This window comes from Osmerus eperlanus, chromosome 4 (assembly GCF_963692335.1).
Source record: "Osmerus eperlanus chromosome 4, fOsmEpe2.1, whole genome shotgun sequence".
Classification (NCBI taxonomy): domain Eukaryota; kingdom Metazoa; phylum Chordata; class Actinopteri; order Osmeriformes; family Osmeridae; genus Osmerus; species Osmerus eperlanus.
The window spans coordinates 15902909-15918924 of record NC_085021.1 but is presented as its reverse complement, the minus strand read 5'-3'; the positions used below and the strand labels follow the sequence as shown (position 1 = coordinate 15918924).

Sequence of the window (16016 nt, the reverse complement as noted above, 5' to 3'; positions counted from 1 at the left end):
CTTTGACTGTGTCTCTGGTGTCTGCTGGTCTTCCGAAGGCACAAACACAACAGGGACGAACACTAATATTCCAATGTTTCTTATTGTACCCATCTGAATGATCAGCCATAGTACTTCACTAAGGGCCAGATAATTTCAAGCTTCACATTCATGTGACCTGTAAGAGGTAAGGGGAGGGGGGAAGCAGGCTGACTTTAGCCATAAATCCAGGGTTATGAGGACATGAGGACAGCCCTGCCCTCTCAGTGTATTGGGCGGGTGCTGGTTTGGTGATGCGGAGGGACTGGAGTAGCAGTCACACAGACCAAAACTATAAATTACTTACATTAACCTCATACCAGCACTACTTTGATCTCAGGATATATCATTGCACCCATCTCCCTCCCAAATGCTAACCTGTCTGGGATCAATCCGAAACTTGAAATAAATAAAAATAGCTTTAGCCATGGTGGTGAGAAGGTCACATTCATACTCTGGGCAGCGTTCTGGGGGGTTTTGACAATGTTTAATATGGGAAGGTGCTTATTTCATATAAACATTTATGGGATTTATTATATATATAGTAGTATGCAGTCTTTGAAGTGAACATTCATATATCTGTGTCAGCTTATATCTCAATCAGTCATCTCATACATGTGCAGAAGTGCAACCATAGGTTACAGTCAAGGCATACCATTCTGTGTGTGTGTGTGTTAACGTACACATGTGAACTGTATGTGGGGTGCATGCGAATGCAGGTGTTTGCATGTGTGTCGGAGCAAGGGGCAGAATGTGTTTGCTGCTGTTATCTGTGGCTCTAACTAGGTGTGGAAGTGTGGTCGTCTGTCTGTCTCTCCAGCAGCTGTGTGGGTGATCCACAAATAATCCATAGAATTCTGGACGTCACCGTTCTGTGGAGCGCCTGGGATTCCACACGCTTGCTGTGTGTAGGAAAGATGGCGGGGGAATGGTTCTATTCTCAGGACTCCTCTCATCCCATTCCAAGTGGCTTTATCATGAAAATCCACTATCTTTGGGCAGAGGTTGGATAGAGGGGAGGGCACTTTGAAAAGGGGCACACCTGCCTGGTGACATGTCAGGTCATATGTGCCACTATGACTGTTTGTGTGTGTGGGAATGGCCAGCCACAGACAGAAATAGCCTAGAAATATCCCTGAGGTACATTGAAGCCTACATCTGAGTCTCAAATACATTCTCTAATTATATATAGATTGCTGACAGCATAAATTCAATTCAGTGTGGTGTTGGTCACTGGTCGTTGGTCTTATTTTGCGTAATAGAAAGATTGGTAAGATGTAAGCAGCTTTGACCTGTTGCTCTCTGTTCGTCATCAAATTAGCTTCTTCCGGCTATAGACAAACAATAAGGTGTGAAGTATGTGTTGTGAACAGCTTCAAAGACAAAAGGCAGTTGTGTTGATTCCTGCTCAAGCGCTGTGTCCTCAACCTCTCGTCCCCCTCTCGTCCCCCTCTCGTCCCCCTCTCGTCCCCCTCTCGTCCCCCTCTCGTCCCCCTCTCCTCCCCCTCTCGTCCCCCTCTGTCACTATGGGGCGACCTCAATGCCTCTCTGCATTAACTATTATCACAGGATGCCACAACGCTACTTCCTAGCTGGAGAGGGGCTCACATAAATATCTAGAAAAATCTTGCAAGCAAAGAACAAATAGTCAGCTTTGCATGATTCTCCCATTGGAAACCTGTCATTGTTTTTATTCATAAATAGTACTTTGCTTTCAGTAAAGAGCCAGAACTATACACACGGTTAAAGAAAGCACAGAGGACAAAAGCTTGCAGCAGTACTGTTAGAAGTTGTTTACTGAAGTACTGTTATTATTACTGGGTGGAATTATATGTCAGGCAATATACTGAATCAATGCAGAAGTATGAAGGTAAAAACAAAGCTCTCTGTCTTCTTCCTGCCTTCATGTTATAGAACCAGAGTCAAAAGAGAGGATTTGGGTAGTATATTAACAGTGGAATCTGGTTTTGTTTGCCAGTTGGCTGTGGCTCTTATGGATATATGGCTGTGTGTGAGTCAGTGCGTGCCAGGGCCAAAAGAACTGCCAGATAGACTTGTAATAGGATTTATTAGTAAGGCACAAACAGTCACATTTTCCACTCAACTCAGAAGCTGGAATATAAACCCTACCGTTTCTCTACTTAGTATGGACAGAAAACGAAGAAGAATATATATACGTATATGAGATCAATGTGATTGGTCAAAGAAGTCAAGACAGTGGTGAAAATGACGGAGGATAGAAGTTACATCTGTAAGCTAAAGGATGGGTCGACCAGGCAGATCCTTCTTCATGGTCTAAACAGGATGCTGTCTGGGTTGACCTGTAGGCCAAGTAAAGCTGTCTATGTTCCCAAGTGGCCAGTTTGAACAGCTTGTTTTATTCCTCTGTGGACTTTGGGATCATCCTTAAATGACACAAGGGAATATTTTGTAATAATGAGTCTTTCTAATCTAGACTGCTTATGAAATCCAGCACTCTTGGTTCTCAAAGTTGATAAATGTACATTAGTTCTTTTCAGAATTCTTTTGGATTGTCTCTTGAAACTGTTTCTGTTCTAAGATGAAACTATCAACTACCAGACTTAGTAGAAGTTCTGCCAGTTTTAGTAATAGCAAGTGTCAATGTTTATCAGTAAAGATGTCGCCACAAGTCAAGGCAGAATGAACCAGCGCAAACGTGGCAGAAGTGTCTTCAGTGTCAAGCATTCGGCACTTCTTGGCGATCAGGACACCTCAAAGTGAATGAAAATAGATAAATTAAAAATAAATTGAGCTATTTTCATTTGCATATCCTGTCTAGGCCCTGTAATGAACTTGACCAAATCTGCAACACCCAGCAGTGTATAACAGACATTCTCCCACTGCTCCTTTTGTCTTGAACACAAGAGTTACTTTGGGCTGAATTACGTAATGGATCGTAGCCAAGTACTGGCAGGTAGCCAGGTCTCCAACTCTATGAGAAAGAGATGACCACTGCCACAAGGGTTCTCACAGTCTGACTTTTTAGTTAGCCAGGCAGGTCAAGTTTACTTATTTGAGCAGGATATTTCTAACATTCACAAGGGAAAGAAGTGTGATCAAGTAGTGCCTGGCTCTCAGTCCTGCTCAACTGTCGATTGGCCTTCTGTCATCACCATTCCATTGGTCATAATGAAATGATGTGGCCCACATACAGGATTACTCATCAGGAAAACTCATCAAAGTTTTGGATGGTTACAATTACAAGATATAAGTTATAAAGTGATATTACTGGATGCTGAATATAAAAAACACAATGGCTGTGAAGTGCTCAAGAATAAAGGGACTCCTTGTTTTGGCAGTTTAAAGGCTTGATGGCTCTTGGAGTGGAAACCAATTCCTGGTAGCACAAAAAGTCATGGTCTATGTTTGACCAAGAGGGAACAATTTAAACAAACGAAGAAGCCAAAATCATTGTGGTTTTACAGTGCTATAGTGGTAAACACTAGATACAGCAGAGAAGGTCATATGGAAAGAAACTACGCATTTCAGAAGTCAGAGTAAAATTACACTTCACCTAGCATCAGTCATTAGAAGCCTTTTGATGCCATTTATTCAAATATTCTGTCATCCGCACCTGTAATATTGGGTTTCACAAAGGTAATGAATGGTGATGATGACACTGTATCTGCTACAAATAGTAATATGAGTGAATCAGTATGAACTACATGAACAGGCAGTGTCTATCTGGGCAGCTGTCTGGGACGAGATGACAGGACCCGCGCCACATAACACACGTGTCTGTCTAGCATATTGGAGCAGGTTGTTGGAGCACAGCCCATGCGTTCTTTGAGGGGCTTCCCTGTGCGTTTGCTGAGGTAAACACTGCAACCAAAGCAAGCTATTTATACCGTGGTAACACCAATGCCCTATCCTGTTTCTCAGAAGAGGAATCTGTTCCTCTGTCACCTACGCACACAATAACCCAGAACAGCCCCCCCCCTGTCACCTCTCTGTCTCTCTATTTCACTGTCTCTTTTCGTCACTGTCTACACCCTCCTCTCTTTCTTCTAACCCAACACACCCAGACACATCATTTGTGTCTGCCTCTTGGCATTTCCTTCCATTCTATTCTCTCAGTCTGTCTCTTTCTCTGTTTTCCTCAGCCCTTCATTACCCATCCCTCCATTCTCTGTCATTTTAGTATTCCATGCAGAGCTCAGACCTCCTGAGACCAGGGTGACACCACAGGAACACTAGGCTCTGGCAATGTGCCAAGTGCTGTGATGTTGCCCCCTGTGGAGAGGGTGGGAATGTATGTCTCTTTGTCTAGATGTGTGTGTGTGTGAGAGAAAGAGAGATACAGAAAGAGAGAGTGAGACTTGGAGAGAGATGGAAAGAGACAGAGAAAGAGAGAGAGAGAGAGAGAGAGAGAGAGAGAGAGAGAGAGAGAGAGAGAGAGAGAGAGAGAGAGAGAGAGAGAGAGAGAGAGAGATGCAGGCACAACCTGACAAATATTTTCGAAACATTAGGCACACTCCTGCACACAAACACTCGCATACAGTGTACAGTGCATAGTTACACCATGGATGTGTGTGCAAACACCAAATAGCATTTGTTTGTAATACTGTTTCATGTGGTTTTATAAAAAAAAAAAAAAATGTTTTTCTTGGTGATTTAACCCAGCAATGGAAAGCAATTCAGCTTTTTTAAGATTATCAGTTTACTATACAATATGTGGCAAATGTGTGGCATTTTCGGAACGATTTAATAAGTGACTCAATTGATTGTAACTCTTTATATATAGAATAGCCAAGACATTACCTGTCTAAGAAACAATTATTGAAAACAAAATATTGCTCACCTTTGTAAGACAGATGGACTCTCGGGGCAGAGCGAGTGTTGGCATGGCAACTGAAGACACAACAACCCAAGAAAAAGAGGAGGAGGGTTTGGGTGGTCTCCATAGCAAAAACAGCAGAGTAAACCTTTGGATTCCTACAAAATGAAAATGGAGAAGTTTAAAATGCAACTTCCCAATAAACATGATTCATAGAAAAAAACATAGTTTTATATGTTTACATGAAAATAGAACAAGGCGTTAAAAGAAATACTGGCTGACGGAGAGTACTGCATTCAATCTCTCTGAAGTCTTGACCCTGATAATAATCTGTTAGCAGGTCAGTGAGCACTGCAGCTTTCTTTGTCCAAACTGGAGTTAAGAGTAAAAGGACCTCATTAGGTTGGGAATGTTTACTTCAGTATATTATTACCATGTCAATAGCTGCAACTCTGACAACAGAACACCACTGAATAGCAGTATCACCAAATGCTATTTTTGAACACCATCTAAGTCATTGTTGTACAGAACGGTGTCTATTCACTGCACTTGGAAGTTAGAACTCCTCTACCCTAACCAATGAACAACAAGCTTTACATTTTGAGTAATGTAAAGGTTTTGTAATTGAGTATTTGCACTAAAGCTTAGTAGTTGGATTGAGAATGCAAGGTTTCTGTATTCTGACCCATGAACACTGTCACTTTGACAGTCTCTGATGAAAATATACTGTGTGAGTGGGACAACTAAGACTTATCCCAGTGACACGTTCCAGAGAAGATTAGCAAAATATGCACTTCAAGACTGAGTTCTTATAAACCACTGCCAAATCCTGCCTGCTGATACAAATCCCTGTCACATTGTCTTGCTTTACATCTTAAACTTGAAAAAAGGAGTGTCTAAAGTATCTCACACACTGCCTGCGGGTAACTAAATCTAATGTAAATCAGGTCTGTTTAAATGAAAGGAATCCAGTAATAGATCCTATGAGGGGTAATCTTCATAAGGGGAATATAAATACTCAATGTTGGTCCTCATTGTATTCTCTGTTTGTGCAAGACCTTGTGTTAAGTGTCTTTCTAACATGACATTACAAATACATACACAGTGGAAGAACTAAGAGAAACCTTGTCCACTTTAATTGAAGGAATTTCTCTTATTAGTGAACTCAAAAAATAATAACTTACAGAATCCTGTATAGCTTTAGATACACAAAATAGAAAAGGGAGGAACATTTGAGACACACTTTACATTAAAGTTGCATTAACTACCAAGTAACTACATAGCAATCCATATAGTAAAACATTGTAGGTACATAGGAATTGCTATGTAAAGAAATGGTATTAAGTGTTAGCAACATAGGTGTTTAAACAAGAGTAATAAGGCCCAGTGTGAGGGAGGGGAGTAGGAGTTAGTGGCTGTTGTAAAAGGTCAGTCAATAGATCAATGATAATATACACTTACCCCTTGAAAGCTTCATCTCCCCCATTTAAAATTTCAAATGTGTGATAACTTGTACTGCTGAACAATAATGAAGTGTTCCTCCCAAAGCAGTTTCAGGGCTATCGCTGTGCTTTTATGCATAGTTTCTTATTAACATCTGTAGAAATGTGTTACGTAATATGATAAAAAATATTGTAAAAAGTTGTCTGGTGTTAGATGCATGAATCTTTCGTACATGAGTTTACATGACAGGGTGGGTTAGGGTTGAGTTTGCACATAGCATGAAGCCTAGCTTCTACCCTACAGGTGACGAGAGCATGTTATCAGCCCTGAGAGAGCCTTCATTTGAAAAAAGAAACTCCACCTGCACATTCAAGATGGAGGGATGGGCCTCGGTAGAGCTAGCAGATCCCAGCCTCAGATAGCTTTGTGCAGGATTAATTATGAGAGCCAACATGGATGTTAAGATTCTTGGTGACATTCTTAGAAACTGTTAAAGAAAACGAACAAGGACAAAAAGTTTGGAGATAACATTGCTATTTATAAGTCAAGATTATTTTGGTGGTTTTAAAGCAAGCAAAAGAGTGAGGTTCCATAACATTTAGGTACCATTTAAGTGTTTTAAAATGTGTAAATTCTCTGTACATATTACCTTGTAATAACAAGGTTTTATGCTTTGATCCAAGAGCATGTTTTACAGGCATAAGGGCCTAGGCTTCCTCTGTGTGTCTAAGCACAAAACAGGAGAGAAGGGCAGTGAAAAGAGGCAAAGTAAAGCAAGCCTGTGAGAGTGGACTTGAAACATGAGAAGATAAAGATGTGAAAGAGGAATGAAGCATGACAAGTGAGACACAAAACATGTTGGAGATAAAAACATCACACAAGAGGCTATATTTTCACGTTTGAGTCATTAATTTGGAATTTGCTCACACTAGATACATGAAAAAAAATTGCTAACCCAACCTCCTCTTTCTACTCCCCTGCCAAGTGTGAGCTAAAAGGAAAAAAAAGATACAAAGTTTAGTAATGGAGTTTCAGACCCTATTTTGGGCTGAGGCATCCTTAATTCTCCTCAAATGGAAATTTCATTTCCATGAGAAGCACAACTGCTAGCAGTGGCATACAAAGTCCACTGCATGGCTGAAGGAATACGTCATGTAAAAAATAAAGAAAAAACAGAGGTTTAACCTATGATTTGGCTAATGGACAGTTCCAGCTAGAGGGAACATCCTAGTAGACAACTAAGTACAAGCTGTGCACATGATGTCACCGAGTCTCTCTAGTGGTCACACATGGTTGTTTAATGAGCTGCCAACTGACCCACGGATACAGGTTTACAGGCATTATGTGGGAGGTTCACAGCTGTATTTCAAGGGTCAGTTCCAAATGACAAACAATTCACTTCAGAACTCCAGACAGGGGTGGTCCTACCAATACGGACCTTAGTTGAGTTGAGGAATGTGCTACCCCACAATAGGACACCAACAAAAGAGCACCTCATAGGATCTTTCAAGTGGAATGTAAAGACAGAGCTGTGACAACACATGGTGGTACAGCAACCAAGATTATACCCACTATACCTATATTCACTGACTATTCACTATACCTCTACCTATGTTCGCTCAGTATTCACAATACCTATACCTTTGTTAATTAATTAGAGCCATATGCATGTAGTTGTTCTTGTGCTTAGTTCTTTGCTAACACACGTGATTTATGTGGCATTACAACAGTTCAGACATATCTAATCCTTTCTGTAGCAGGTCTACCAACCAGGGGTGGATATGGCTGCTGAAAACATTTCAGCATGCCACCGCACACACTCACTCCTGACAACCCACTTCTCATCTCACACTACAATCAGAGTCATTATGATGGTGTGGAAAGAGCATTGCGCTGCACCCTAGAGAGAACATGTCAGAGCCTGAAAGCCCATGGTAGCAGAGAACACTTTAACACTGATCTCCTATCAGAATAAAAACAGCTGTTACTAATGCAATAACGCTCCGCCTTAACATGCACATTGTGTATTCCCTGTAACAAACTATGTAAAGCCATGAGTGAAGGCAGAGCTTGGATACTAGGCAAAGTGGAGTCACTTACAAAGAATCAAGTAAACAAATATTTAACAAACCAAGTTCATCAGAGGTGACACTAAGACTACATGCCTATTCAATGTAAGCTCAAACAAGCAAGGCAATATTTGCTCAACACTTCATGGTTTTGTGTGATTGAAGAGGTTGATAGTTTCCCTTTCATCATTGATACAGTATAAATCCTTCCACGTTTAGCATGTCTGTGGGAGGTTCACATATTGTACACGGTGACAGAGCTTACATTGCTTTTCCTAAATACATTTTCCTGGTGGTAGTCTTTACATGAAAGTAAGAATAAAGTAAGTGTCAGTAAGTGGGTTAAAAGGCTGTTTGCAAGCTTTTTGCAGTTTTAGAGTGCAGTCTAAAAGCTGGTTGAAGTGACACATTGCCTATATGGTTTTCTAGGACACATGGACACAAGGGAAATGGAAGAAGGTACCCACAAGAGGCTACCATCTCTTGAGTATATTGCCATATAGAGTAGCTTCATGGATATTATATCTCACTTGGGAGGTACTGGAGAGACAATAAGTGATGGCAGATTTTTGAGTACCTGTCTTTTGTGCATCAACAAGATTAAGTTTTAAAAAAAGCCACTGAAAACTGCAGCTAAGAGCAGCATAAGTAGCACATATGTTAAATTATTTAGATATGCTGTAGCCAAACATGCTAAATACAGAAATATATTAATGTTAGTTCAGTGAAATCACTTTCGATGCCTTGCCCTGATGGATATATCAAACTCTTATATGCAGTTGTCCATATGAATCCAAACTTGTTATGTACAGTATTGACATCCTATACCTTCAACACCTGAAATCCTTCATTCAGTCTCAACCTTAGACCATGGATGTTTCCCGAAACAACTTACAAGCTGTTGGTATAATGAAAGGTCTAATAAAAGGTTTACCACTCATCTTTCAGTAAGCATCGGCCAAGCAAAATGTTTCGTTTTGAATGTGCTTTCAAGGATACCTAATTTATAAGTCGTTAATCAATGGCTGTTGGTGGATTTTTTGCGTTTGGCAGGCGATTAGTTCCTGATGTGTGGCCCAGAGGCCATCACATCCAGCTCTCCACACAGGGTGGTCAGAGGACAGGGCTGTCAACGTGAGAGCTCATTAGCACTGCCCCTTGGAAAGCAAGCTGCCACAGGCTTGGAGCACAGCCCCATGAGGGAAGGCAAGCTCAAGCCAGGGACAATGGGGGTCATGTTTCCACTTTGTCTCCAGAAAAAGAAATAATTATTTACAATAGCCTAGCCCCTTCTGTGGCAACGCTGGGTCAGGTTTTTCTGAGCTTGCAACACAATCGCCTATATGGATCATATGATCATAAAGTCAGGTTGTTTCCCTGTGAAACAAATGAAACTTTTACTCACACAATCCAGTCGGTACTAACTAGCTATTTATCTGTGCCACATACCTACAGAGTGACTGATCTGTGACTCCATGGCTTCCTTCTCCTCTCTATTTTCATATCAGCACGTGTCAACACCTATTTAATTCTGTGGAGAGTACAGCATGTCTCTTCCTTCCAGCTCAGGGGACAAATGCTTGGCCAGTCAAAAGGCCCCCCACTGCAACAGGCAATCCTTCATTCACAGATGTATATGTCTTTAGTCCATCTGCGCACACATCTTTGCACCAGTTATAACCTGTCCATTGTTTTATTATTATTTATTTTTTTAATTTAAGCTTTATCTATTGAATATTTCTCCTAATTCAGGGTAAGTCATGCCATGTCTTCCTCTACTTCGTCAGTGCAAAACACCTAAAACTCTGGTTCCATTTTAAAACCTACATTGAGGGCCAGATACTGTGTTTGAGGAGAGGGTCTACAGAGGGTCCTTGCCCACAAGCAGTTGTAACATGCTTGCCTTTACATTAGTCTTAAGGGTCCAATGTTTAATCCAGTGTTTAAGTGGTGAACTTTGGAATCGTTCATAAAGCTTCTGCGCCCCTAAATACTGGATTTGCCACCGCTCTTCAAAGCCTGCTAAGCCTCTGCCATCTTGTCTGCTGTACTTTGAAGTTGCACATATCCGTGACCGTGATCATTCCTCCTCGCTGTAACTCCACAACAGCAGTGTTACCAGAAAAAAGGGGGTTACATCTAGAGATACACAAGTGATAAAAGTGTGAATATGACCAATTTAATTTATCATATATGAACTGGAAATCTTTTCATTTTGAAGAAAGATCAACAAATATATATGCTAAAACCCATGAAAAATGTTATTGATGAAGAACAACATGACAACAGTCATGTCATTTTAACCACAATAAACTGGCAATCTGATTTTCCTTCAGCACCACAAAAGATAAAACAACCCCCAAAGATAGGTGTGGTGTTATTAGAATACCTTGACTTGTTCCCCTCTCTTCCTTAAGTGACAGGGGGGTCAATTGTTATTGTTCTGCATGATGATAAATGATCTCAATAACTTTATAATTTCAGTTTTTATTCTGTCTAAGGACTACATGAGTGAATAAATAGCCTCTTTGATGCATTTACATCAATGTTCACTAATGTGCACTGTCCTTGTTAAACAAACCACTAAATACAGATAAACGGGGACAAGGATGGGCTCTCCCTTGTGACAGCACAAAGTGGGAATTTGACGTCAGTCTGCATTCATGCAATCCATCAAGGCCCTCCAAACCCCATCCTGTCTCTGTTTGTAATCCTGCTCCCGAGCTCAATCCCTTAAAGCGAAGTTCCTGTGTGCTGTAATGGTACAAAATGAGTGAGGGTGCATTAGTGGGCTATTTTACAGAGAGGGAAGAGGCGAGAAAGATCGACCAACAGCTTTTCTCACCCTGCCATCACATTCCAACACCTGTTTCGTGGGGGCTTTTGCTCTTTTCATTTACACCAGGGGTGGGGAACCTTTTTTCTGCCAAGGGCCATTTGGATATTTATAAAATAATTCGGGGGCCGTACAGAATTATCAACTGAAAAATGTGCCTGCTATATTTGGTCAAACATTTAATTAACTCACCCCTAATGTGATGGCTGGAACTGCTTCTCTTTGGTGAGGTTTGTGATGTTAGCTGGAACGGATGCAGCCTGCTTTGACTAGGGGTGCATCGAACATTTCTTGGGGGGTATCATGATTACGGAAAGTGATCGTATTATTTTTTATATTGCTACCATTTTTGAGACTGCTTATCGATCAGAGTGTTAATCAGGCGCGGAGCCATACGTTTTAAACATTCGGGGCTTAGCCCAAACCAACAACGTATTCTGGGTGTGATTTGCTAGAAAGGAATTCCACACTTAATGCGAGCGCGGAGAGCGCGCGAGCGAATTTTTTTGGTACATAGGTACACAACGCTGCGCGCCTCCACGGTCCTCTTCCACATATTAAAATAGTGCTGCTGCCAACATATAATGCACCTCATAATATGGTTCCTGCAGTGCCATGGCGGGCCGGACCAAATGATTTACACAATAAATAGAGGATTCCTTTGCAATTACCAGACCCTTCCTTCCCCTTCTATTTATTCCCAACAGCTGTTTTCCAGTATTAGTCCTGACAGAACACAAGTCTAAGTTGATTATGTATTTCTTCTCTTTTTCAAATATGTACTTGATTGTATCTGACCGATGCCCAGGTTACTAACTGTGTTGTCTTTGATAGACACAGTCATGACTGTAACAAGAAGCACGTTGGTGGTCACTGACATGATGTCATACTTAATGACAATGGCAATTATAGTATACCATCACCTGACTGTGTTATCTTATAAAGTGAATGACACATTTTATGGCAGTACATCCTTTTGATTATTTTAAGGTAAGCAGCTTTGTTGTAATTCTACGTCACATCTCTGGATTTTGATCAAAGTATGTTATCGATGGCTGAATACACATAAAACTACAACAACCATAACCAGTACAAACTGTGTAAATCATCTGGAGACTAAGTGGCCTGTTTTAGAACTGTAAAACAGAGGGCATAGACCAAGACAATTTAAAAGACATTCCTTCTGGACACAACCTTCTATTGTCCACATCTTCACACTATATGATGAATGTGGAGCATAGTGGGCTGTTCAGAATGTTCCTCTTTCATTATACAGTGGAATACAGTAACAGGCCACCTCCATGTCTGTCTGAAAAAGACTGGCTTTACCTCTGGCAGGGGTCCAAGAATCTTCAGTATGGAGGCTTAATACCCCGCGGGCTGACAGCTGCATGGATTAGCTCCCCTTGCCCGCTGTCATTGACGCCCCTGTATTGTGCCTTTCCCTGTAGAAGCGGCACCAGATTTAGGGAGGAGAGCGAAAGGGGGTTATGGAGGGGGTGGGGGGGGTTGGTGTTAAAATTCTAAAGTCAAGTCAGGTGCTTCTGCTTTTGAAATCTTGGTGACATGCACAAGTGCTTTGTGGCTTGCAGTATAAAGTATTTATATGGTATTACTAGTATGTTATTAACCAGGCAATATTTTTCCAATGTCAGTGGGTTGACATTCATAATAAAAGAGAACCATGTCCTTGTTTAGACATTTATCTCAAGAGTTCTCAAGAGTACAAAGACCACTGTCAAGCGTAATGCTGCTAATCATTTGTCACTCATGTGGTGTGGTAATTGGGAGGTTTGAGAAACAAGGTAATGCTGCAAATATGTGTCTGTCTCGGTCAAATACCTGTAGGCCTAGTGTAACACATTGTATCTTGTATTATCATTGAAGTATTCAAAGGAAATATACAAATTACCTGCCCTGTGTTAAGGCTACCTATCATAAATAAATAATTTCTTGGAGACAACTATTTGAAAGTATAACAAAAACCTTATAAAACACTGAAACTAAACACATACAATGTATATAACATTTAACATTAATAAAATCTGTAGTGCAATTTCAAAGTCAGCAAATTTCCGTGGTTTTATCAATTATTACTATCATCTTTCCTTCCCCCTCCTCTTGACCTCCTGGGCCCTGCCTGCCCCCCATCTGACCCCTGGAACCTCACTGAAGCTGTCATGACAACCGTCTCAAGAGGCCTGTTGTATTTGTGGTGAGTTAGAACCTGGCAACCGTTTGAATGCACCAAATCCTTGATGACAAATGTAAGGCAGAGAGAGTGTCAGAGTAGTGATGATAAACAGTAGCCAGATCGCAATCTGAGCAAATATCAAAGTGACACCAGCGTTGTGGTTGGGTATAGACATACAAAGGATTAGTTCCAGTTGTTGTTATGTATCAAACATCAACATGGACCTTTAAAAAAAAAAATCTTACATTTTAGGCCTAACAGACATTGGATGAGAAACTTTAACTAGTTCATTTTGCAGAACTGTCTATAAGGTACATGTAGCTGTAAATGTAAGATTTTGGTGCATTGTACTCCGGTGTGGACATATTTAGGAGGTGAGTGTCAAAACTTCTGCCAATTTACCAATAATGATGTAGCCTTTCAATGACAAGTAGGCTAGGGATCCTATACTTGTCATCACATACTGTACACTTAACAAAGAAGAGAGACAAGTGAACATAGGTTTAAGAAAATCTCTGGGAGGTGGGGTTGACAAGGGATTATAGATAATAACCCTTCCATTCTCTGAAGTGTTTCATTTGCAAACAAAGTAAAGGCTAGTGATCATCTAGAGACTGTTAAAAAAGTAGATAGCTCTGGCAACGATTCCTCTTTAAGGCTCTTTAGAGTATTTTCTTAATCCAGTGGTTCCTTTGATATCCAACTGTGCTCCAATAATCTGTCTAAATTTACTGTTACCAACGTTTAATTTGTACATCAGATCTACCCTCTCTTATATTTACAGACTTAACCAAAATCTTAAATACTATCTATAATTACATCTTTCTGAGAACTAAAGACAAGACTAGTTATCAACTGTACTTAAAGGGAGGGGGAAGAAAATGATGGAATATGCATTAGAAATGGCTTTTCACACAATTATTCAACCAGTCCCATGGTGATAAAAACATAGTCCGCAAATTGATGTTCAAAACAAACACTGTCAGTCGCTGTACATGAGTCAGAATCAGGTAAATAATCAATGTCCACACTGACATTCACATGGGAGCTGAAAGCCATTGTGTAAAAATGGAAGTCAATGCCTGATTGCTCAACTGAGATCATTTTGTTGAATTTATAACAAGAGGATTTCACAGTGGCTAAGTATAAAAGGTACTGTAGGTCTTACACTGTACCAGGACACATCTAGTGGAACTCACATGCATGGGTAGGAACAGGGAAGTAGACTAGGTGCATAACATTTATAAAGATCTCTTTGAGAGCCATAATCTGCATTTGTCCTGACTCTGAACCATTATGCCACTCATTGTATATTGGAAAATCTTTTTTTTCTGAAACCCATTTAAAATTCCCAACTGTTCCCAACAGAAATGATAGAGGTTCTTTTATAAATTATTTAATATCTCAAATGTGTCTGAAAGATTGAGAAAACTGTTAAAAGCATTTTCATGTTTCTTTTCCAAATAGTTGTCAAGACCTTGACACCTAGTGTCACAGTACTTCGCAGTTTTAATTGTGTTAATACATATGTGTTTTTCTTGATTAAGTCAAGTCAATAGTATAAATACCCAGCTCCCGAGATGCATCATTAAGTTATAACCAATAGCAATAATTAGGCCCACCTTAATTTGACTAGGCCACTAAAACATTATTTTCACAAACACCACCATTAAGCAAGTCGTTTCTAATAGAAACTAATAGAACTGATGATAATTTGTTCTGACATTGTCTGAACATGGGCCATAGGTCAATAAAAGTGTTGTGCTTTTAACTAAAAATCCATTATGTATAAGCACTTCAGCAAGGACGGTACAGTATGAATTATACATGGCACCACTACGGGGAACATATTATGTGCATTTGAAAGCTCATCCATGATCCTCAGAAAAGTTTGTTTAACAAAAATAAGAAATTCTTCCTTAGTTCTTTATGTGCGCAAAATGAGCCGTATATTGGAATAACTAAGAACGAGTAATTATTCATAATTTTAAAAGATAATTAAATAACTTTTCAAACAAACATGCTCGTGCTGAGAGGTACGTGCTCATTTGTTGAGATGCTGGGAGGCAGTGACATCGGGTAAGAGGACAATCATTGGCGAAGTAGCTAGTCTACTAAAATGCATCAATGAGAGGAATTGAACTCACTTTAAAATGCAGGTTAGTCCACTGAGCGTCGACACAATTGTAGATGTCACATTCCTTGGTGCTGGATCGATGGTGTTTTCTGAAAGGTAGAATTGTTGTTGTTTTAAATAAATCGTTTAACGCCTGAACTAGTTACATTCAGAGACGTAGCACTGCAGCACGTAGCGTCTATTATTTTCTCAGTAGCCAAGTTGTAAAAAAGTTTGCTTCACGCACAACAATACATTATCCTCAAACTCGAGACTATGCAAAGTAGAATAGAAGTAGTGATGCTTCACAATTCACTTACGTTTCCATAAGACATTGTCTCCTGAAATACTTCGAAAATAAAAAACCCTGACACTAACACATTCTGGGCTTCTATTAACTTCTGTGGCAGGTGTTGCACGCGCGCTGGTTTACGTCGATAGTTTTCTTTTTCTTTCCCTCTCACTGGTACTAGTCTACACTGAGGGCAGACTGTCCCATTCCTGCTACTTCTCCGTAAAGCCAAGCCAACCGTGTCATGTTA

General features: G+C 40.3%; 1 protein-coding gene across 1 annotated transcript in view; it reads right to left on the bottom strand.

Moving 5' to 3' along the window:
* sema3gb (sema domain, immunoglobulin domain (Ig), short basic domain, secreted, (semaphorin) 3Gb) overlaps nt 1-16016 on the bottom strand; it is a 24971-nt gene extending 8955 nt beyond the window's left edge. The window contains 3 exon segments of the mRNA XM_062459523.1: nt 4841-4974; nt 15506-15584; nt 15795-16016. Coding sequence (XP_062315507.1) covers nt 4841-4943 — 103 coding nt within the window. The 5' untranslated portion in view covers nt 4944-4974; nt 15506-15584; nt 15795-16016.